General features: G+C 41.0%; 1 protein-coding gene across 8 annotated transcripts in view; it reads left to right on the top strand.

Annotated features, from left to right (window-relative positions):
- The window catches only part of NEO1 (neogenin 1), a 200,397-nt gene that overhangs the window by 166,339 nt on the left and 10,942 nt on the right, over positions 1 to 23,116 (top strand). For 2 of the 8 annotated variants that reach the window (XM_089671394.1, XM_089671391.1), the window contains exons 11-27: positions 571 to 709; positions 823 to 872; positions 1,894 to 2,038; positions 2,117 to 2,227; positions 3,085 to 3,282; positions 6,541 to 6,636; positions 6,959 to 7,182; positions 7,338 to 7,476; positions 7,559 to 7,666; positions 8,410 to 8,604; positions 11,420 to 11,449; positions 11,949 to 12,005; positions 17,424 to 17,568; positions 18,524 to 18,762; positions 18,968 to 19,060; positions 19,804 to 19,905; positions 21,458 to 21,721. In XM_089671394.1, the coding sequence (XP_089527520.1) occupies positions 571 to 709; positions 823 to 872; positions 1,894 to 2,038; positions 2,117 to 2,227; positions 3,085 to 3,282; positions 6,541 to 6,636; positions 6,959 to 7,182; positions 7,338 to 7,476; positions 7,559 to 7,666; positions 8,410 to 8,604; positions 11,420 to 11,449; positions 11,949 to 12,005; positions 17,424 to 17,568; positions 18,524 to 18,762; positions 18,968 to 19,060; positions 19,804 to 19,905; positions 21,458 to 21,721 (2,335 nt within the window). The remainder of the gene's footprint in view (positions 1 to 570; positions 710 to 822; positions 873 to 1,893; positions 2,039 to 2,116; positions 2,228 to 3,084; positions 3,283 to 6,540; positions 6,637 to 6,958; positions 7,183 to 7,337; positions 7,477 to 7,558; positions 7,667 to 8,409; positions 8,605 to 11,419; positions 11,450 to 11,948; positions 12,006 to 17,423; positions 17,569 to 18,523; positions 18,763 to 18,967; positions 19,061 to 19,803; positions 19,906 to 21,457; positions 21,722 to 23,116) is intronic. The other 6 variants (XM_089671396.1, XM_089671392.1, XM_089671399.1 and 3 more) reach the window with 4 other exon arrangements.

Genomic DNA, 23,116 nt, shown 5'->3' with positions numbered 1-23,116 from the left:
GGAGCATTTTTAACGCTCCGCAAACTCCGCATGCGCATTTTAACGCTCAGCAAACGCCTATAATGAAGTTTGAATGGCGTTACCGCTCTGCAACCGCGTTGTACCGGCACCATAGACGTGAATAGGAGGCTTCAACTCCTCCTGACTCGATCAGAGGCGTCCGTTGTGCCATGACGCTAACGCTCCTGTTTGAACAGCACTATGTGCTTCAATGCGCAGAATTTTCCTAGGCGTTTTGGAAAAGGTAAAAACGTTTCCCAAACACCTGTCTGACGCTTGCTAACAAGCCTAATACGTAGCCTAATACAGAACGCTGAACGTAGCCTAATACAGAAGTAACAGAAATCTTAGAACCAACTTTTTAAACCTTTTTAACACAGAAGAACCCTTTAGGTCTCAGGGTATACCTGCTTTTTATATCTGCAGCTCATAGGACATTAGCATGTGCAGAAACTTTTGGATATGAAAATAAATAAGATTAAGATTACCTTTTAAATAACTATTTAGTGCTTTATTATCTAATGGTTCTGATTGCCCTGTGTATTTACCGGTCCCCTTTTAAATTTTTAGGATATTGATGTGGGGGGGCTTTCATTCACTGTCACTGGACTGAAGAAATACACGGAGTATACATTCCGAATTGTGGCGATTAATAAACATGGGCCCGGAGTGTCAACACAGGATGTCATTGTCAGGACTCTTTCCGATGGTTTGTGTTTACATATTTTTTTGTGATTCTCACTGCTGTTTTCTTTGAGTGCTTCTTTTCGCCAATCTTGCTCACAAGTGCTAAATTTTCCTTGTCATTTGCCTATATTTTAGTACCCAGTGCTGCTCCTCAGAACATGACCCTGGAAGTACGCAGCTCACAGGTAACCGCTGCGTTCATTCACTCTCATAGTCTTACACTGCTCAGACATTTTCCTATTATCAAATGCCTGCTTCTTATGATTATTTCATGCTTAAAATTTCTATGAGGAGTTCTCTGTACCCATAAAACCTGTACATTGTTCTGATTTAGAACATCTTTCATGTGTATACATTAAAGTTGTTTATCTTTTTATTTATTATGTATTATAGCCAACTTTTCTACCAAAATGGTTGACTGTAAATCGGTAAAAGAATCTAAAGCATTTGATTGGCTTAAGCGGAGTTCAGTCTTTTTCGTGTTTAGTAAAAGTAAGCAGCTATAAAAACTGTAGTTGCTGACTTTTAATAAACACACCCTCACCTGTCCCAGGGTCCAGCGATGTGCTCACCCATGCAGTCCCTTCTCTCTCTTCTCCCCCTGACGCTGTCATCTCAACTGTGGGCACCCTGATGTGACAGTTTACGACTTCACAGACAGGTGCCCACTGCTCATGTGCGAGTCATGCTGCACCTCCTGAATTATCCGGCAGTCTTCTGGGACCTGTGACGTGTCCCAGAAGACTGCGTGGAGGAAGGAAAGGGGACCAACTTCCGGCTCAGTGAGCCAGAAGTGGAAGCAGGTACCTGTCAAAACCAGGATATTTGCTCCCCTCCAAAAAGTGCCAAATGTAGCAGTGGAGGGGGCAAGAGGCAGACAAGCGGAGCTTCCCCTTTTGAGTGGAGCTCTGCTTTAATCTCTTAAGAAAAAAAAAAATTATTATGACAAGAAACTGAGGGGTTGTGCATTTTGTTGACGTGGCTGCTGAAGTGTGCCTGTAGCTATTTTTTTTTAGACATTTTGTGAATTAGGTTGAAAGGCTGCCAGATGAATATAGTAAGGCTGTCTGCCATGTCTGTCATTCTAAAATGAAGGGATTTTACAGTCTGGCATTTGATTGCCCAGTATGGGAATTTCAGTTTTCAGGAAACCGTTATTACAAAGCACTAGTATGTTTATAATGGTTTATTTCTTTAAATTCTTAGAGCATCTTGGTGCAGTGGCAACCCCCTCCTCTGGGTACTCAGAATGGACAGATTGTAGGTTATAAGTTGCGTTATCGCAAGACTGCAAGAAAAACTGAAACTAATGAGATCCTGGTAGACAACCAGCTCTCACAACTTATTACTGGTGAGTGCTGTCACCTCTCTGCGTCATCCCTGTTTTCATGTGATGCCTCTGACACTTAAGAATGCTTTTTATCTCTAGGGCTAGAGAAAAACACAGAATACAGCTTTCGGGTTGTGGCTATGACTGTAAATGGGAGCGGACCAGCCACTGACTGGGTTGCTACTGACACATTTGAAAATGATCTTGATGGTGAGAGAACTTATTTGCAGGGTGGTTACCTTCAAAAGGAATTGCATACAAATTGTATTATTCTGTATTTGTTCCCCTTAAATGGGTGCTGGAGTGACCGTTCATAAACTTTGATGCAAAGTAGGATGGCAGCTTTTTGCACTAGCTGTGACACACTGAGGATTAGCAGGAAGCCTGATAAGGTTTTATGTCTGTGCAAATTCAGCATTTATTTCTCTTTTAAAGTGGTTCTAAACCCTTACATATGCCCAGTGATGTGACTGGCCTCAGGTGATACACAGAGATGCAACAAATCCTCCAACATAAGTTATACCTGTTTATCTACAGTCTTCTTTCCCCTACAGCCATTCAAAGTACAGAATTTACACAGGTTCTCTCTGCTCTGAAAAGCAGGGGGCCGAGAACTGAAGTTACATCAGTGAGGAGAGCTCTGAGAGCTGACTGGAGGGAAGGGACACAATCCCTTTTACACAGGAAGAGAGCTGAGGCTGTCAGTCACAGACTGTGCCCTCCCCTGTCGCCATTTTTCTGTTGGTCTCAGGAAAACGTGTCAGAAGTGACTTTTGCTTATAGCAGAGGAACAAGGCAGTGGACAGAAATGACACTTAATGCTCTAGATTGAGTCAAGCACACACTTCTAGAGGGGATAGGTTTTGTTCATATTTCATGTCTGAGGTTTACAACAACTTTAAGTTATGTTCAGGTGTCTAGCTCCACTATTAGGCTGCCATAAAGGAGCTATATAGTGGCTGTGATACGAAAAGTCTTGTGTGATTCTTCATTCTGCATTGCTTTATGCCTGTTGTGTTGAACACTTGGTTTTGAATACACAATTAATGTGTTCTTTGCCTCCTCAGAGTCGCGTGTTCCTGATATGCCAAGCTCACTTCACGTGCGTCCTTTGGTGAACAGCATTGTTGTTAGCTGGACACCCCCAGAAAATCAGCATCAAGTAGTTGTTCGTGGGTACGCTATTGGCTATGGACTTGGAAGTCCTCATGCACAGACAGTTCGTGTTGACCACAAACAGCGTTACTACACCATTGAAAATTTGGGTAAAGTATAATGTTGTGTTGCTTGTATATCTACCATTGCATATTTTGTGTCTTCCACAAAGCGTAACTAGACTAGCCACTTAAGGAACGTCCGACTGAACAGACAAAGTGATGTACTGATACATTGCTGCCTGCTTCCCGGGTTTAAGGAGCGTGTCCCTCCTGCCAACATTTGCTGTGATTGTACACAGCGGAAGTCTTAGCAAGTCCCGGCCAATGATTCATGACTGGGACCTGCATATCGGTTGTGTCAAATCACAGCCCAAAACCCTATGTTGACAATCGCCACAGGGCTCTGTACAGACAGAATGACCTCTGCTTCTTATTCCTGCAAAGAAATCGGTTAGTAAAAGCAGCACACATTGCATATTGTTAGGCACACATTTAACCCCCCATGTAACCCCTTGATCGCCCTAGATTTTAACCCCTTTCCAGCCAGTGCCATTAGTACAGTGACAGTGTATACTATTATTACTATTATCTCTGATCACTGTATTAATGTCAGTGGTGATGTCCGTGGCAGTTAATTAGATTTCGCCGCATATATGTATGTATGCATGCATGCAGGGGCGGACTGACAACTCATGGGGCCCCCGAGCAATAGGGGACCATGGGGCCCCTCTGTCCTTGTCCACACCCAAAAAAGCCTATGAAAAAGACAATGAAAGGTACCAGGGGCATCTCATGGGGCCCCATACTGACCCCGGGCTCTCGAAAGTGCTTGAATGGTCAGTCTGCCCCTGTATGTATGTGTATGTATGTATATATATATATGTGTGTTTGTGTGTGTGTGTGTGTATGTGTGTGTGTGTGTGTGTATATGTATGTGTATGTGTGTGTATGTGTGTATATATATATATATATATATATCTCTATATCATAGTTTGTAGACGCAATAACTTTCACGCAAACTCATCAATAGACACTACTTTTTATTATAGGTTTATTAGCAACTATCCCCTATATAAATCTTTAATTATACCTCATTTAGAATACTGTGTCCAGTTCTGGCGACCTCACTTACAGAAAGGTTTTGATAAGATAGAATGAGTCCAAAGACAGTTAACACAAATGGTGAAAGGTCTGGGGGATAAAACATATCCAGAGTGACTTCAGGAGCTTAGTATGTACAGTCGGGAGGAAAGAAAGGAAAGGGTAGACCTGATTGAAACCTTTAAATACATCAAGGGGGTGAATAAGGTTCAGGAGAGCAGTATTTTCAACATGAAACCAAAATCAAGAAAACGGGGACATGACCTTAACCTCACCTTAACCCAGTTGTGGATCAAATACCACCAAAAGAAAGCTTTATTTGTGTGAAAAAAGTATGTAAATGTTTTTTGGGTACAGTGTTGCATGACTACAATTACCAGTTCTAGTACAGTGCTAAATAGTGCAAAAGGCCTGGTCATGAAGGAGGGTAAAATCTTATGGTGCTACAGTGACGAGGGCACCACAAGTTCATCCTTGGCCAAATTAATATTCTAAGTGCCTCCTTATAAATTAGTAAGTGCTTCTTTTTATTTAAATAATAAATACCTGGTGATTCTGCTAGTCCACAGGCCTTTCTCTTGCAAGGGTGACAATGCTTCAGTTACATTTCTACTGCAGTGAAGTGACTGCAGAATTGTATTCCCATGCAGCTATATTCTTAAGTATGTGAGGAGGAAGACATCAGGGTTTTCACCCTGCTAGACTGGTATGCATGACTGGTATTCAGTAGGGTGTGTTGTTTCAGAAGGAAGTGATGCAGGACACCCTCTTAGACTTCTCTCCCAGGACTGGTGGATTCTAGACCTTGGTAGCCGTTGTTTTATAACGTAGGGAAAAAGGAGGATTTTATCGCTGGTAAGGAAGGTAAATAGAACAGTTTGATCAGAGAGAATCTCATTTGAAGTGTTCCTAAACCCACAGCCATAAAATCAGTCTGTATATGCAGTAAAGCATACTTGTTTTACTCGCTGTGGAACCTAATTGGAGTTAATCCTCTGCATTGTACAAAAAGGATGTTTGATCCTGCCTGCTCTGATCCTCCTGTTTTTCTAATGTCCCCAATCCATCTGCTGATAGTACACAGATCTAGGAGTCACTTTGCACATGCTCAGTTTAGTGTGTATGGCTAGGGAGGGTGCATGTGATCAGCATAGGGCCAATCAGCACTGTCCAGAAAGAGGGTCAGGGGTTATGCAGCCTCAAAGGGCAGTAAGAGCAGAATGAAAACTACAAACTTTAACCAGTGATCAGGGTGGACAATGATAGAAGTCACAAGACTGCTATATACTGCTGAGAAAAGGTATTTAGCAGTTTATATTCACTAAATAATTGCATTTCCATATGTGTACTATGGGAGACCAGATAAAGTGAATGTAGAGACGGGTTTAGTAACACTTTGTATTAGTGTAACCACTTTTATAGCAGCATTGAGAAAAGCCAGTCTGAAACAGATTGATCTCTGTTATAACAGTGCCATCGTGTGGACATTTTTTTTTCTTTCTTTCCTTTCATTAGGTTCATCTAATGAACTTACTAAAAAAAAGGAAAAAGCCATATAGTACATTTCTTTTCCAATAAAAGAAATCTCAACCAACTAATAATTTTTTTTGGAAGTCAAAGGACTGTAGGTTGCATTTGACTATGTTTGACACCAAGAGAAGTCTTCATAAAGTCATTTAATTACATTTATTAGTGGCAAATCACCCAGCTTTTTTTTTTTTTTTTTTTTTTTGCAAATGGTTAACAGTATATTTTAGTAAACCATATAGTTGTGTTATCTATGAAAACAAATTTAGAAAGCTATAAAACAAAATGAGGAAATATGAAATAAGCAAAGTTGTAAATTCTTTTCTTTTTATTTTGGTGACGTGATGTAAATGGAATTAAGGGGGCGTGTAAATGCCTCTTTTTAAAAGGCTTGTGATGGGAAAAATGTTCAGCATGTATTGCTATAATATTTGATTGTGCTGTACTGTTAGATGTACGTGGGGGGTACTTGGGATGCTCTGCAGCCACCCAGATCACCTCTACAGTTAAATCAGAAGGTGGACAAAACTGTCTTCTGCTTATTTTAGCCTCTTCAGGCTCTGGATGTACCAGAAATATTCAAAGAGCTGAGGCTGTTAACATTTTGTTAATCAAATAACATTCCAGGCTGATTCTTTGAATGCAGTTTGTGTTTTGTGGTTTAAGTGATTTCCCATCACTATTGGTAATATTTTACTATTAAACATTTTGTATTAACTTCTTAATGTTTCTTTGCAGAACCTAGTTCACACTATGTCATCTCTCTGAAGGCTTTTAACAATATGGGGGAAGGCATTCCTTTATATGAAAGTGCTGTAACCCGACAACACACAGGTAATCTGCATAATTCATACATTTTGCTCTATAGGGCAAAGAGAACATGTAATCAATGGAAAGAAATCTTGAAATATTTGTAGTTTGATAATACTAACAGTTTCTCTTCTTTCTCTCTCCCTTTCTTCTCCTACTTTAACTATTAAACCTTTACCTTTTGTTTGCTTTGTATTTATTTTATCATATGCCTGGGGTTGGCTGTACGTAATATATTTATTTCCTGCATGTTTTTTCATTTAATTGTGTTCTTTTTTCCATATTTTTCCATCCATTTCATCATTTTGTTTTAATTTCCCATGTGTTTTCACAATTTGTGACTTAGACACTTCTGAAGTTGATGTTTATGTTGTTCATGCCTCATACACCCCAGTTCCAGAACCCAGCCCCATGTTGCCCCCTGTGGGGGTCCAGGCGACCATCTTGAGCAGTGACACAGTGCGGCTAACTTGGGCAGACAACTCTCTCCCTAAGAACCAGAAAATCACAGATGCACGTTATTACACTGCAAGATGGAAGACCAATATTCCAGCTAACACAAAGTACAAGGTGAGAAGCTGATTAAAGGGTATCTGACTGTTTTTTTAAAACCGTATGAACCAAGTGAAATAACTTTTAAACTAGCATTGTGAATATGAAAAATAAGGTAAATGATGCATTAGGATTAACACATGTATTTTTTTGTTACATTTCCACATTCTCAGATGGCAAACAGTACGACACTCAGCTACTTGGTCAGTGGTCTAAAACCAAACACCCTTTATGAATTCTCAGTGATGGTTACTAAAGGTCGACGGTCAAGTACATGGAGCATGACTGCCCATGGCACTACCTTTGAATCAGGTATAATTTTTTTTTTAAATTGTACCTTATCACTTTATCCAGTTCTATGCAACGTATCAATTTACTTTATTTTATAATCTAGTGCCCTCCTCACCTCCTAAAGATGTGACTGTCGTGAGCAAAGAAGGCAAGCCACGCACTATTATTGTGAACTGGCAACCTCCATCAGAAGCTAATGGCAAAATTACAGGTGACGTGGCAATAATGAATTGCTGCTTTTTTCCTCTTTGTATCAGGTTTTTTTTTTTTTTTTGCTTTGAAAATAAATCATTTTCAAATGTTCACAGCATATACTCAGGAGAACAGGATTGTTCAGTTAAGTGGGGCCAGAATGAACATACAGAATGTAATGGGCACCAGTCAATCATAGTGGTAAAATACAATTCTTTTTACATGGAAAAGAAGTTTCCATTTAGCCAGTTATTAAAATTATCCTGAAAAATGGTTTATGTTCAGCTAAAGTATTTCAGATCTGTGTTTTAGTTTGCTGTAATTTCTATCAGTCAAAGAAGAAGAGGAGGGCCATCGTATGAGCTAACCTGGCTTGTATTGCACAGCACTGTCATTCTAAAAGCAGGAATATGTTAATGAGAGGGGAAAGCAGAGAGCTTTTCTCATCAGGGTGCTGCTGCTGTTTTATTTCCTAATCTGTAGTAGGGAGATGCATTATTGCATTCTTTAACATAGAAAATGGTGCCATTATCATGGCTATGCAATGTGGCATGGGGTAAGTGATTTTCCAGCATCGCACTCATGAACATGCTCAATTTCAGTTTAGTTTGCGTAACTTGTAGAAAGATGCTTCATATGGCTTTATAAAGCAACAGCAAACACATCTGTGCTGTTGTTCATTTGTATATTAGGTATGCTAGCTAGAAAAATTTTGTATTCATTTGAAAAGCGTAATCTTGACTTTTACTTTGTCCCCTGCAGGCTATATTATATATTACAGCACAGATGTTCATGCAGAGCTGCATGATTGGGTAATAGAGCCAGTTGTTGGAAATCGTCTGACCCACCAAATTCAAGAGCTGACTCTAGACACTCCATATTACTTTAAGATCCAAGCAAGAAATTCTAAAGGAATGGGTCCCATGTCAGAAGCTGTGCTCTTCCGTACACCAAAAGGTAATCAAACCTAAAGAATGGACCAATATTCTGCAAATTCATCTTTTAACTATCCCTATTGTAATCTACCAATAATGTCTTCTGTAACTAGAAGCTTCTTCTTTTTGGCATGAATCCTGTGTTTGGTTCTGACCTTATAATCCTGTGTAGAGCCAAAGTATTCTTTCCCAGTCACCCTTTCTCCATACACATCGATATGCTAGACCAACAGCTATTTGACATAGCCAACATATGGCTAATTCTGGTAAAGGAATGGCATTTCCCCTCATTAATGAGAACTGGAATGAAATCTGGTCTTCTACAGCTAAAAGCTCAGTCTACCCTAATGCCATGGAAACCAACCTCAAAGTACTGAGGAGATGGAATCTTGTTTTGATGCACATCTCTCACTCTATACCAGGCTTACTCACCTGCTTGTTTTAGTGGATATCAGTCCATTGGTTCCTTCTATCCATACATGAAAAGACTGTCCTGTAAGCAAAGAGTCCTGGGTCCAGGTCTGCCAACTTATAAGAGAACAACTAGGGCATCCCATTAAAGTGGTTATAATGCCTAACCATTTATTACCTTAATGCGGTCTCCAACAGTACACAGAACATGGAAATGCAATTATTTTAGTAAATATAAACTGCTAAATACCTTTTCTCATCAGCAGTTAGAGCAGTCTTGTGACTTCTATCAGTGTTCAGCAGAGCACTGGTTAAAGCTTGTAGGATGAGTTTTCTCTGGGAGGATGTAGAACCCCTCTGTCTAGGCAGTGCTGATTGGCCCTGTGCTGATCACATGCACTCTCCTAAGAGAAAAAAAAAAAAATTCTCTAGCAATACACAACAAAGTGAGCATCTGCAGTGTCTCCACACCATATGTCTTATCAGGAGATAAGAGGGAGACACTTGAAGAAAGGGAGGATCAGAGAATCCTGGATTAAACATCCTTTACACAATGTAGAGGATTAACCCCTTAGGTTGCACAGTGAGTATAACAAGCATGCTTTACAGCATACTGTTGTGGGCTTAGTAATACGTTCTTACGTGCATATACAGACTGATTTTACTCTTGTGGGTTTAGTAACACTTTAAGATAAGAAATGATTAGGCATCAGTATCCGCCCCTCCTTCTGTTTAATTACCTGAGCCCGACTGCAAAACTCCTCTCCCCTCAGTTCCACGTCTCACAGGCTTTGCTGGGGCACCGGGAGCCATTGGCTCCCACTGCTATCCATCAAAGCCAGTAATGAGGGAGCGGGAACAGGGCCGACTCCCACTTTGTGTCAATGGACATAGACAATTGGGCTCAGGAGCAAGCCTGCACAAGTGCCCCCCCAAGGAAGTGGCTTCCTTTGGGTTCAATGGACAGAGAAGAGGAGCCAGGAGCACAGACGGGGGACCCGAGAAGAGTAGACAAATATGAACCTGTTTATTTTTTTTTTTAATATACGTTTACAACCACTTTATCCAAAGTCCAGTGGAGGTGCTACAAAAACCACTTGGATGCCCACTGCATGAGACCTTTCTGATTACATATATTTACAGTGGCTAAACAAATGCTGGTGAGAGCCTGAAGAGAAGCAACCATCCAATTTTCTAAACACATTTTCTGAGTATGCACTTTTATGTATTTTTATTGAAAATTCTAGGCAATGCAAAATTATACAGTTGACAAAATTTCAGGCTACCTGATATCTGCCTGCAAATTTTGACTGCTCTCATCTGTCCCTATGTTGAACCATGTAGTCCCTCGTTTTTTGTACTGACTGTTGAGGCCCTCCTTTCTTTTTTCCCCCTCTACATTTCTCACTCACGCTTTCCGCCCCACCCTGATCGGGCTCAGGTATGTATTTAGGGAGGCTTCAGTGGGAAGTTGCATGGAAAAATCTGCCTTTACAACCACCTTAATACGTTCTTTCATTTATGCCATCAAGATTGGTGTTCATAGTGTTTGGTGTAGAGAGCAATTATGTACCCAAAAACACTAGCCATAACCCTAACACTTGCCCGCCATGAAATTAGTGTAACACCTTGTATGCATACTTGACTGGCCCTGCTACAAATCCTCTGTACTGAAGCGAATGCTTTCTTTGCTGCATGGAAAGATCTATGCACTGAAGTCCTCGTACCAGAATCTACTGTGTTCTATTTTGTTATTCTGTCTTTCAGTAGTTATGTTACTGACATGCTGTAGATGTGGCGTTTTAAAGGCATTGAAGAATTGCATACTAATTCCAGGACAATGAAGCCCTTATTTAGTATCCCACTGTGTGAGGTGACAACGTTTTGAGTTAGAATGCAGCTTGCAAGTCAGACTGTGTCAGCCCCCAGTAGATAAGATTGTATCTTAAAGAAACCCTTTTCCTTGTCCATGCAAATTAAGGTTATTGGATCACTTGTCCTCCTCAGCGGCATATACTACTAGAGAGGAAAGTTTTTAAGTGACCATTTTTCTGTTCTGCATGGGCAAAAGAAAGGGTTGCTTAAATTACAGATTTACTTACTGGCAGTGAGAATGGAAACAGGACAACGCCTCTGGTTTTATTGAACTAAGCCTATATAGTCTTGAAGACAACTGCATTAGACTTATGACTGGTTCACTTTACCACATGAGATTACTTTTATTGCACATTAAATGTGGGTTTGCCAATTCTTCCAAACAAATGCTGCTGCTTTCTCTTTTACTGTCTGATCTGATGAAGATGTTCTAACTTACTAATTTTCTTTGTTCCCACTTAATTTTCCTCACTACCTTTTTACCTGATTTTTTTTTTTAATTATTTACTGACCAGTCAAACTTATTTTCTCATTATGCCTTCCCGTGGCAGAATCAACACCGTACATGCCTAATAACCAAGGTAATCATAATCTCTGATAATTTTAAAAGGGGAATTGGGATGGCAGTGTCTAGTCCTACTACCTTTAATGTTAATTTCGAGGAAGAGTTAAGCACTTTCAACTGACGAGGGGCTGTTCAGTGATTTAAAGCTCTCAGCTCATTAATTTCCACATGAGAGCTGAGGGTTGTTTGAAGTGTCACTTCTTATTAAAGTTCTGCATTGCTGAGATGGTAAGGAGGTGCTGCCATAGATACATATTCATTCTAGGAGTATCTTTGACTTCCTTTCCCTAACAACCAGTATCTCTCAAAGCTCCCCGTCTGTAATAAAGGCCGAGACTTCAAGCAACCATCAACTCTCCTGTGGAATTTAATAAGCTGAGTATTGTAAATCACTGAACAGTCTTGTTATGTAAGTAAGTGTTAAGAGTTTAATGTTTTCCCGGAGAACCTCTTTAATACATCACTTTAAACGTCATATAATGTCAGAGTTGTAATATAAATCATCTCTCTTCCAGCCTCAGGTGTATCAGGAAAAGGCCGCACTTCAGAAATAGGAACCACACCACTCGGAGGTAATTATCGATTAGTTGTTTAAGACATGCAGGGCTAACATGGATATATATGCTTATTTAAAGGCCAGCTCCTGAGGCCCTTGCCATGGTGCTACCCTCACACTGAAATGGTTAAATGCTTGTTTTAAGTCTATAGGATAAAACAAGCAGTTTTATTTTTTTGGTCCTCTGCTCACTCAGCAGCCAGCACTCCCCTATGCTCCAACAGTAGACTGTTCCTCAGGTCCTCAAATCCAATGCAGGGCTATGAACCCTGCATTGGATTTGATGTCACAGAATCTGCTTGTTTTATCCTAAGACCGCCAGAAAATGGAGAATGCTTTTCTTCACCTAGACGAGCATTTAACCCTTACGGTGAACAAGCAGCCCCACTGGAAGGAAGCATTTCCACTTTCTCTGGAGTCAAATTTTAATATCAGTTCACGATGTAAAAGTATTTGACAGCAATTTAGAATTAGAACAACCTACTGTTATGCATTACATTTGTTTGTTCTTTATGCATTTATGGTTCAGGTGTATATATATATATATCTATATATCTATAATGTACTGAATGTAAGTATAGGAAACACCAGCTTTTAAAGGATAAGTTCACCTTTCATAAAAAATAAATGCACATCTGTTTTGCAGGTAAAAAAAATGTGCTTTAAAAAAAAAACAAAAAAAAACCTGCAATCTTTAATGCATTGCACATGCGATCAGCAGATCGCGAGTGCAATACCTGGATCCTGCAGACACGAAGTAAACTGTCTACCCATGCCTCATATGGGCAGGCAGTTATTGAATGGCAGGAAGGATCAATGGACTACAAGAACACTCACCTGCGCCCTTGCAGGTCATTGAGCGCTACTAGCTGTCTGCCGCAAAGGCTGCCAGTACTTGTAGGTATTCATTCACAAGAAACTGTGAATGAATGGTGTAAGCCAGTTTTTTTTTTTTTTTTTTTTTTTTTTTTAATTGGGACAGTGGGGACAGAAGATCCCTCATTCACTGTCACAGGGAGCAGTGATCATGGAGGGGGGGGGAGAGGAGGCAGGAGATGATAAATGTTTCAAAGGTGAACTTGGCCTTTAGAAACTGATCAGTTGGACGCTTTCCTTGCGCTACAGAGTGCTTGGTAAAAGCAGCATTATAGTATATTGTAGTCTTCTGCTTTATTATGACTGCAGGAATTCTGATGATACCTCTTTGACATTAACAAGGTTTCCTGGAAAGGTTCAAGGGCTGTGCTGATGGTCTGATGACACAGGACTGCTGAATTACATTCCCATTGAGGGGATTTAGTTCCTTGTGAATAAAAAACCCCCCAAAACATTTAGATTGTCAAACTATGCATTATATATTAAAGAATGTGCATATGTCGTTCACCTTTTATTTTTTTCTGTTTGCACTAATTTTTATTTACTTAAAAGGATAGGTTATTTGTATTCTTTTCACGTGCTTTGCAACATAATTTTTTTTAGGGAAAAACCTCTCCACTTCTTTCAGCGTCTGTTTGCCTAAACACAGTAATAGTTTAAAACCGCAATTGTCTTTAAAACAAGCAATTGCTTGTTAGTAAGATTCAACCATTCAGTGCATAGTTTTAGGTGTATGATTAGGTTTACATCACACCTTAGGTTGCACTCTTACCACCAGTTCTACCCAGAGCCCTTTATAAGGTACTCAAGCATTTCCTACTGCCTTTTCTATCTCAGGCATGCAACAAGTCAACAAAAAGCCCTTTCTTTTTACTCATGAATGGGGAATGTCAAGTTATGACAATAAGGTAACCTGTGAAAAGTTTGTCATCTCTTGCAGAATCATTGCAAAGCTCTGTTCAGTGGAAATAAAAGTTCACTATAAAGTGGTCTGCTTCAGAAGTAGACCCTGCCATCTTAGTCTTAAACCTCTTACTATGCCTATAGATGTTCCTTTTAAAAATTCTGTTAAAAGAAAATCTGAGACACTTTTAACCACTTGCTTACTGGGCACTTCCTGTCCCCCCTTCCTGCCCAGGCCAATTTTCAGCTTTCAGTGCTGTCACACTTTGAATGCCAATTGTGCTGTTATGCAACACTATGCCCAAACAAAATTTTTATATTTTTTTTGAGACAGAGCTTTCTTTTGGTGGTATTTAATCACCACTGTTTTTTTTCTTTTTTTGCTAAACTAAAAAAAAACCCTGAATTTTGAAAAAAGAAAAAAAAATTTTTTATCTTCGTTTCTGTTATAAAAGTTTGTAAATAATAAGTAATTTTTCTTCTGCACTGACGGGCGGCACTCATGGGCTACACTGATAATCAGGGCACTGATAACCAGTGCCCATTTCCCCCTCTGAGGAACGCCGCTTACCTGCTCTCCTCTCCTCATGCGCTGTACTCGTGAGGAGAGGACTGCCGATAACCGACGTTACCTATTTACATGCACTCGGCTTTGGTTGGACACAGCTGATCACATGATAGAGCCTATGTCATCAGCTCTTTGCTGTGATCCACCGAATGCCGCTGGGGGGGATCGGTGATCCACTGATCACCATGCACCCCCGTGGTCGTGCATGCACAGCTAGAGTGGGAGGACATCATATTACGTCCTCCTAGCACGAGAGAACCGCCACCCGTCCGTCATTTCCTTATATGGCGGTTGGGAGGTGGTTAAAGGCCTTTTAACTTCACATACCCAAATCAGGATCTGGCCATTGCTGTAATTTTGGTTTCCCAGATTGCAGCTACTTGGACTAGTGCACTGAACAACCAACAGGATCCTGCCTTTGCAGGATCGAACCTTGGCAGAGCACTTGCAGACACTACTGTCTGCTATCACCCCGATTTCTGAATGATTCTCATTTCTAGCCGTATGCTCAGAATCCTATGGCTGCTTGCAACGTCTCCCCACATATATGCCCTATAAAGGATGACTTCTATTTTGTGACAAAGTCATCAAAGATGTCAAAGTAGGAAAAGTACTTATTCCACAGCAAAAGGTTTCTAAACCCCCTTCCTCAGAAGAGTTTTTTATTGCTGTCCTCAGGCTTCATCTTCTCAAATCCAAAACTCAGTCCTTTTTGGCTCAAGACTTGGATCACAAAACATACCAAGTCTACACCAAAACTTTCTTCACAATGAAGGGGCGCCCTCACTCCTAAGAGCAGGGGTCGTCTGTTACAGTTGGCCTTTCTCAGGTTCTCTTCCCATACCTCTTTTTTGGTTGGTGGTTTTGAAGAGGTACAAAACGGAGTTAAAAATTCTACCCCCTCTTAGTCTTGTTTTCTTTCAAAGAAAAACAAAATCTTCTGAAGGGGAACTCAGATGTGCAGAGTGCTCTGAACCATCTCTTGCCCCAGTGGGAGGTTGTTTCAGTTCAGTACAGTCTGATAATGCTTAGATCAACCACCAAGGGGGCACCAGGAGTCAGGCAGCCTTAATGGAAGTCTGATCATCTCATAGGCAGGGAAACACTGTCCAGCCCTCTCTACTGTTCCCATCCCAGTACAATTGAAAGACAAGTAACCTCAGCTGTCACTGCCTGTACCAAGGGGAATGGGCCCTCCATCCCTATTTCTTCAGTCTCCTAAGTCAGAAATGGGGAAATCCCAGATGTGTACAAGTTTGCAGACAGGATTAAGATTTCTGCATCACTGGCATCTCTGATGTTTTCCTAGACTCTGTTCCAGTTCATGTATGCTATACCTCCAGCTCAAATTCTTTTTTGACTGCACTGAAAAATAAAACAAGATGAGAAGCCAATGATTCCCATGGAACCAAACCATCCCAGAGTAATCTGGGACAAATACTTACTCAAAGTCTAGAAGATGTTCCTTCACATATTCCAGTCAGGCCAGACCTTCTGTTTCAGGGCCCCCTGGTCCATCCTGCTTCTTAATCATGGCTTTCAAGGCATAGGACAGGTGTGTTTCAGATACTTTTGTTCTCACATTTCTCAAAGCCAGAAAGGCCACTTCAGAAAAATCTACTATCATACCTGGCAATCCTTGTGTGTGTGAACACAGGCATTTCAATCCCAGAGACTTCCCTGTGCCTCTCATTTTGGCCTTCCTACAATCAGGACAATCAGAATTTAGCCTTATTTACTTCTAAGGAACACGTTTCAACCTTGTCCATTTTGTTCTAAAAACTTTTTTTTTTTTTTCCCCCTGTAAAAAAACTTTACGTGAGGTGTTTCTAGAATCTAGGATTAGTTCAACATACAGCACCCTGTGCTTCCTTGGGATCTTAATTTTTTTTTTTGCCTTGCAAAAACCACCCTTTGAATCCATCCTTCTTTGGATGATCTTTTCTAGAAAGATAGTTCCTTAGTGGCTATCAAATTTGTCAGATGTGTCTCTGAACTAGCGGTTCGGTCTTGTAAGGAGCCATTCTTGATCCTTCACAAAGACAAAGTAGTCTTGTGCCCAAGACCTTCCTTTCTGCCTAAAGTTGTATTTAAAAACTGATCCGTGTGTGAAAGGGCCATTGAAACACAAACCAAACGTGCCAAAAAATGCAGCAAGCAAGACTTGTAAAGAGACAACCGAAACACAACTGACCAGTGTGAAGAGTTCCAGAAGATTTAAAGTGATGCATTTTTCTTCTGCTTTTTTAGCTGAAAAACTAATCAGTGTGAAAGGGCCCTTAAGCTGAACAAAGCGTATCAAAAAGGGATCAGTGTGAAAGCATCCTAAAGGATAATACCTCCAGCTCTTACTTGCTCACTCCACCAGATCAGTAGGCATTTCCTGGATATTCCAACAATCAAGTCTGTGTTGCCCATATCTGAAAAGCCTCCATCTGGTCTTTCAGTTCGTACTTTCTCCAAGTACCAGGTGGAAGTCCAAGTTTCTGTGGATGCAGTATTCAGCCAAGCCACAAGGTTCTTGCTGGAGCACACTGTTGGGTCTGAGTTGGGTTCATTTGACCCTTGTTATTGTTGGGCCTCTTGGCACAGTTCTGTTTGTTATTGCCCACCATTTTTATTCTTTGGGGGGTGTCCCAGGATCTATGAAAATCCAGCCTGTGTCTTGTATCTTATGTAGGATAAGAGGAATTTTGACTTGACTGTAAATTCCATATTATGGACACCCTTCCCTCATTTCCTGTGTTACTCTGCATTGCTTGCTAGAACACTAAAGCCTCACAAAAGAAGGGTAGAGTTATAGAGTTATGCCCCGGGGGGTTGTGTCAAATTTCTAGTCACCCAAAGGTACCAGCCTGTAATCCAAGGTCTAAGAATATTCAGCCTGTCTTGTTCTGCACACCAAGATCTGGAATTTACAGGCAAGTCATAATTCCTCTGTTTGAGCAAAACAGACACATCTCCAGAATCAGGAAAATTGTTGTGGTCCTATCGGGTATAAAAATTCCTGTCATGAACTAGTAAATAAGCTTATTAGTGTGTTTGTTTTATTTATTTTTTTATTGAATTTTGATGGATCGTTTGCAGGCAGTAATAGTCCTCATGGAAGCCCCACCTCTCTGGATCAGAACATGCTGTTAACCATCATTGTTTCTCTTGGAGTTATAACTGTTCTAGTTGCTGTGGTCATTGCTGCTATCTGCTCCCGACGTTCCAGCTCCCACCATAAAAAGTGAGTTTCTAATATTTATTGCATATGGTTTCACAACATACAGCTATTTCTTGTCCTAATCATAAATGTTTGCTTATTGCATAGTGAGTGCAGCCAGGAAAACCCAACCAGTGTATTCAAAAACTAAAAAGTTACTAGCAGCACTGCATTCTTGGGGAGCAGGGTGATCTGGTGCATTATAGCAGTTGGGGAGGGATGTAAGTTGCAGGGGTTATGGGGGCTAGGGAGAGATGGATGTAAGCAATAGGGATGGATGAGGTGACTCGGGAGGGTTGGAGGTCCCTAGAGGTGAGACAGCCAGAGAAGTTTGGATGTTGTCATATATGGACAGGGGAGGTAACTTTGGAATGAAGGATGTCAGCAAAGGAGATGTAAAGTGGCAAGGGAGGGATGAATATCAGTGGTATGGGGATTGAGTTGATTGGGGAGCGATGTAGTTTAGCTGCTGTGGGGGGGGATGGCCTAGGATAGATGGATGAAAGTGAAGGGGGTGGGGAAGACTGTTAGGGAAAGATGTCAGTTAGTGGCTGGGGCAGTTTTGGAGGGTGAAGACTGAGGAGGACCTGCTGTGCTGGAACAGGGAAATGTGTGAAGGTGGGAGCTGGTAGAGGAGTCAGGGGAGAGAGAGTTGTGCTGGAAAGGAAAGGTGTGGTAGCATGAGCTGTTGGAGGGGGAGAGTAGCCGGGGTTGAGCTGTGCTGAGAAAGGGAAGGGTATGATGGTGGAACAGCGATGTTCGGGTGTATTTATGTGCAGGGGGTGAGATTTGGCGTAGCATAGTTTGTGTGTTCTGCAATTTGGTAAGCAGTGTTTTGTAGTGTGTGTAGACTTTTTTATTTTTTTATTTATTTTTTTTTTTTTTAGGTCTTCTGATGTGTGCTGGTTTTATTTCCTTCAAATCCTTTTTTTTTTTCTTTTTTTTTCTTTAATAACAATTCCTGTATGTTTTCCATCAGGAAAAGAGCTGCTTGCAAGTCCGTTAATGGGTCCCATAAATACAAAGGCAACTCTAAGGATGTAAAGCCTCCTGATCTTTGGATTCATCATGAAAGACTAGAGCTAAAGCCAGTGGACAAGTCTCCAGAAACAAACCCTATGCTGACAGACACCAGTCTGCCCCGTTCCCCACAGGACCTGACACCTGGGGAAAGCACTACAGAAGGCAGCATTCACCAGCACAGTAATTCATACCGAGGTGAGGAGAGCAGCGGTATATACTATGAATGATTACTATTCATGACAGTAAAGTTACAGTGGGGAAAACTTGACGGAAAATAGTGCCACATAGATATTTTTTGCAGGCGCATGATACTTAGATTGCATAGGGGGAACCTCTACTGAACACAGGTGATTGTGTTTGGTTACAATTCCAACAGTTACTGTTCAATCTTCATTCACAGGTCTGGAATCAGAGGATTCTATCTCCTCACTTGCAGGACGTCGGGGAATGAGACCAAAAATAATGATGCCTTTTGACTCTCAGCCTCCACAACGTAAGTTCTGTGGAAAGCGGGCTTCACATTGTGACTTAATTTCCTGTTAGGGGGCTTTGGGGCTGTGTATGTAGGCGGTGGTGGTAGCTCAGCATTTCTCAACAAAGGTACTGCCTTAACCCAGGGGTACCATGCCATGTCATCCATTTTCATCCATTTTAATGGTGCAATTTGGGCTGGACGTCAGCTCCATGAAAACTGAGGACAGGATGTGGAAAGGGGGGCTGAGGATCTGGATGTAAAAGGAGGGATCACAGGGATCTGCTGTGAAAGGGAGACCCTTTATAGATTGGGGCGCCTCGAAATTTTAAAGTTTTTTTTAAGAGAAGCATGAAGCTGTGTGTTTTTTTTTTTTTTTTTTGTCCAGTATAACTAGTGCAAAAGTAAATCCAACACTGGATTTTTGGTAATATGCATCTTTTTACTAGAACATTATTGTTTGGCCTTATTGTGCAGGCTTAATTTTTTACTTCCATTAGAAAAATTATAGTTGGGATCTGATTTTTGGACAACACTTACCTTTTCTTTTATATCTGTTGTTCTTCCAGTGAATCAGACCAGCCAGTTCATCCCCACTACCTTCCACCTCAAGCTTGCCATTGTTCAGACCTAAATCACCTCCTCTGTTTCACATCTTCATTTAGTACTTTGCATTTATTTAAATGGGACGCACATTGTTTTCTGTCATTTGTTACTTCCATTATTTCCATGTCCCATTTTTCACCATTCTGTCTCTGTTTCAGCGGTTGTCAGTGCTCATCCCATCCATTCCATCGATAACTGTAATTTCCGCTCAGTGCCTGGGTTCATGCTGCACGTGCTGGGTGGAACTTCTCAGGCTGCAGGTGAGAACAGCACAGCTTATAATGGTAGAGAAGGGCCTGCTGTGCAAGCAACGGACCAATAGCTGTACATTCTGTATTTAGTGTAAAATGGTAACAAGTGTATGTGTATAAAATTGTATACAAACTGATGGGGGAGATGTAGATGATCTAAATCCCTCCTTACTATAGAAACTAGAATAGAATACCGTTACTACCTAAAATATATAAACTACAAAACATTTATCTAACTTTTCTCCAAACTATAGGAATAATCTGGGTTGGTAAATTTGCAATGGATGGAATCTGGTATGTTGAGGTAAAGCATCTTATTACTGCAGTTCTGACACAAAGATGTGTCTATTGGAAGTCCAACATCTACTACTGTGGCCTAAAATTTGCTTCAGACCACCTGAAGTGTGGATCCAGCCCCTGCAGTTTTTGATAGAAGAAAGTAGAAAAGTAACATGAAAGAGTATCACATAATGTAACAGGATAAGCAGTCAAGACTTCCTGAAATGACAGCAAACACAACAGGGTCTCTTTAAAATCTGATATTCCTATGTCCTTAAAAGCAGAATATGGACCACTGGTGGTGGCCAGTAGTATATTCCCTTAGTATATTTTCTCTGCTGTGATGAAACATTTCAATATCTTCTATGCAGTAGGGACATCTTACTCCATTCCCACTCAGTGTGGATAAGCACCTCATCCATATTGGTATGGTTACTTGTCAGTCAACAAATAATGCATTTTATCCAATCTTGTTTATATGACTGTTTCTCTAGTATATATTGGCAAATCTGTATATGTAAGGTGGTTGTAAATACCCAGTAAAGAGACAAGTCTCTGTGGTTCAGAGAGATGAAACAAATACTCCAAGTACATGTACAGTTTGTGTGAAAAGCAATATTGTGGTGCCTAAACAATCTATAAGTGTGAATGTTATCCAAATATTGATGATGCCAGCTTGTAGCAAGTGGTGATAGCAGCTGCCCCTAAATGGTGAATATACACTTGTTATACAAAATCGTGAATAGGTAGGCGCTTGCTCTATATACCAACAAAAATGCTCTCACAACAACATAGTGACTTAAAGTCCCCCAAAAATATATTGAATATAGATGGTGAATATCAGTCCCATAGGAAAATATCCTATAAATCAAGAAATTTTCTTTTCCACCTCGTGTGTGCAATAGATGAATTCCTCACTCACCCGAAATTGTTGACCCCCTGTTAAGGTGGTCACATAACGCTTTATGGTCATGCAGTATGTAGATATCCAACTGCAGGCTCTCATGGAATGGGCCTCCTGGATTCCTAATTAGGAATGGTGATCCAAGGAACAAAGAATATTGGCCCCCAGATGGGCCTCAATCAATATCCTTTATTCCCGATTTGGTATAACATGTAGTAATTTGTTTAACTGCAGCCATCTCTTCTCTACAGTCATTTGAAGTCCAGAATTTATACAGCTTTGTTCAATTTTCATCTCAGAAGTTTACAATGACTTAAATTTTAGCTTCTTGTTCACATTGGTTAAGTAATTAAGGTCAATTGATCTTTCTCACCACAGAATCTGTCCGACATACCCCCAGCTGTGACACAGTAGTAGCAGCAGCAGCATCATCCTCTTCTCAGACTGGGGGCGAGGAACCAGATCCTCCAGGAGGCAGTTTTCTACCCGGCTCCTTGGATGAAGATTCAGGACCCAGCATTCCTACAGCACATATCAGACCCACCCATCCCCTGAAGAGCTTTGCAGTACCAGCTGTTCCTGCTCCAGCCCCTGGAGCAGCTTATGAGCCACTGCCAAGCTCTCCCCTTTTGGCACAACAAGGTGGGCATTCCCTGTCTTACACTCTTTGCTGTCCTGTTTGACCTCCTCCTGTACACTTCCCTGTCTGTCGGGGGTACATGTATTTTAACCGTACAAAAAAAATATATAGTTCATTGCGTGTGTCTGTAGATATACAGTGCTGTGCAGATCTTTTAGGCAGGTGTAAGGAAATGCTAAAAAGTAAGAATTATTTCAAAAATTAAATATTTTAAATATTTATTTTTAGCACATTAAATAATGCAAAAGTGAGCAAAGCAGCTGTCTGCAGAATCAATAGCTAAAGACCTCCAAATTTCGTGTGGCCTTCAGATCAGCACAACAGTGTGTAGAGAGCTTCATTGAATGGGTTTCCATGGCCAAGCAGCTGCATCCAAGCCTAACATCACCAAGTGCAATGCAATGCTTCAGATGCAGTAGTGTAAAGCACGCTGCCACTGGACTCTAGAGCAGTGGAGATGTGTGTTCTCTGGAGTGAGGAACCATGCTTCTCTGTCTGGAAATCCGATGGATGTATCTAGGTTTGGCGGTTGCCAGGAGAACGGTACTTGCCTGACTGCATTGTGCTAAGTTTGATGGAAGGGGTGTTATGTTGTGCGGGGTTGTTTTTCAGGGGTTGGGCTTGGCTCCTTAGTTCCAGAGAAGGGAACTCTTAAGGCGTAAGCATACCAAGACATTTTAGACAATTTCATGCTCCCAACTTTGTGGGAACAGTTTGGGGATGGCCTCTTCCTGTTCCAACATGACTGTGCACCAGTGCACAAAGCAAGGTCCATAAAGACATGGATGAGTGAGTTTGGGGTGGAGGAACTTGACTGGCCTGCACAGAGTCCTGACCTCAACCCAATAGAACACCTTTGGGATGAATTAGAGTGGAGACTTAGAGCCCGGCCTTCTCGTCCAACATCAGCACCTGATCTCACAAATGTACCTCTGGAAGAATCATCAAGCATTCCCATAGACACACTCCTAAACCTGTGATCCTGTAGTCCACAGTAAGTCATCCGTTTTCCTAAGTACAAATCATAAAAAACATTTGTTGACACACTAAGTTTAGTCTTTAGCAAGTTAATTGATATTAGATCCTTATATTAAAATGTATAGAAAGCCTGTACCTGGGCATAAAAAGGCATGATGTCTCTGCTGCTTGCTGTTATAGCGATTAGTCCATGCACATAGAACCCAAGATGCCACTAATAATAGATAAGGACAAGCCAGCGATGACATGTGGTTGTGGGTCTCGGAAATGGATTACTTCCGTCAGATGAGGATGGCAGAAAATGGATGCTGGTCTCGTATACGATGCAGGATCGTGTGGATGAATGACCAGATAACCAGATGCATAAGTAGATGTAAATGTGGATACCAGTGCAGAAAGACCACTGGTGTGTGGCCGAT

Source organism: Staurois parvus, unplaced genomic scaffold (assembly GCF_062004578.1).
Source record: "Staurois parvus isolate SC_StPar_1 unplaced genomic scaffold, SC_StPar_1.0 ptg000105l, whole genome shotgun sequence".
In the NCBI taxonomy this organism is placed as follows: Eukaryota; Metazoa; Chordata; class Amphibia; order Anura; family Ranidae; genus Staurois; species Staurois parvus.
This window is presented reverse-complemented; position numbering and strand designations above follow the sequence as displayed.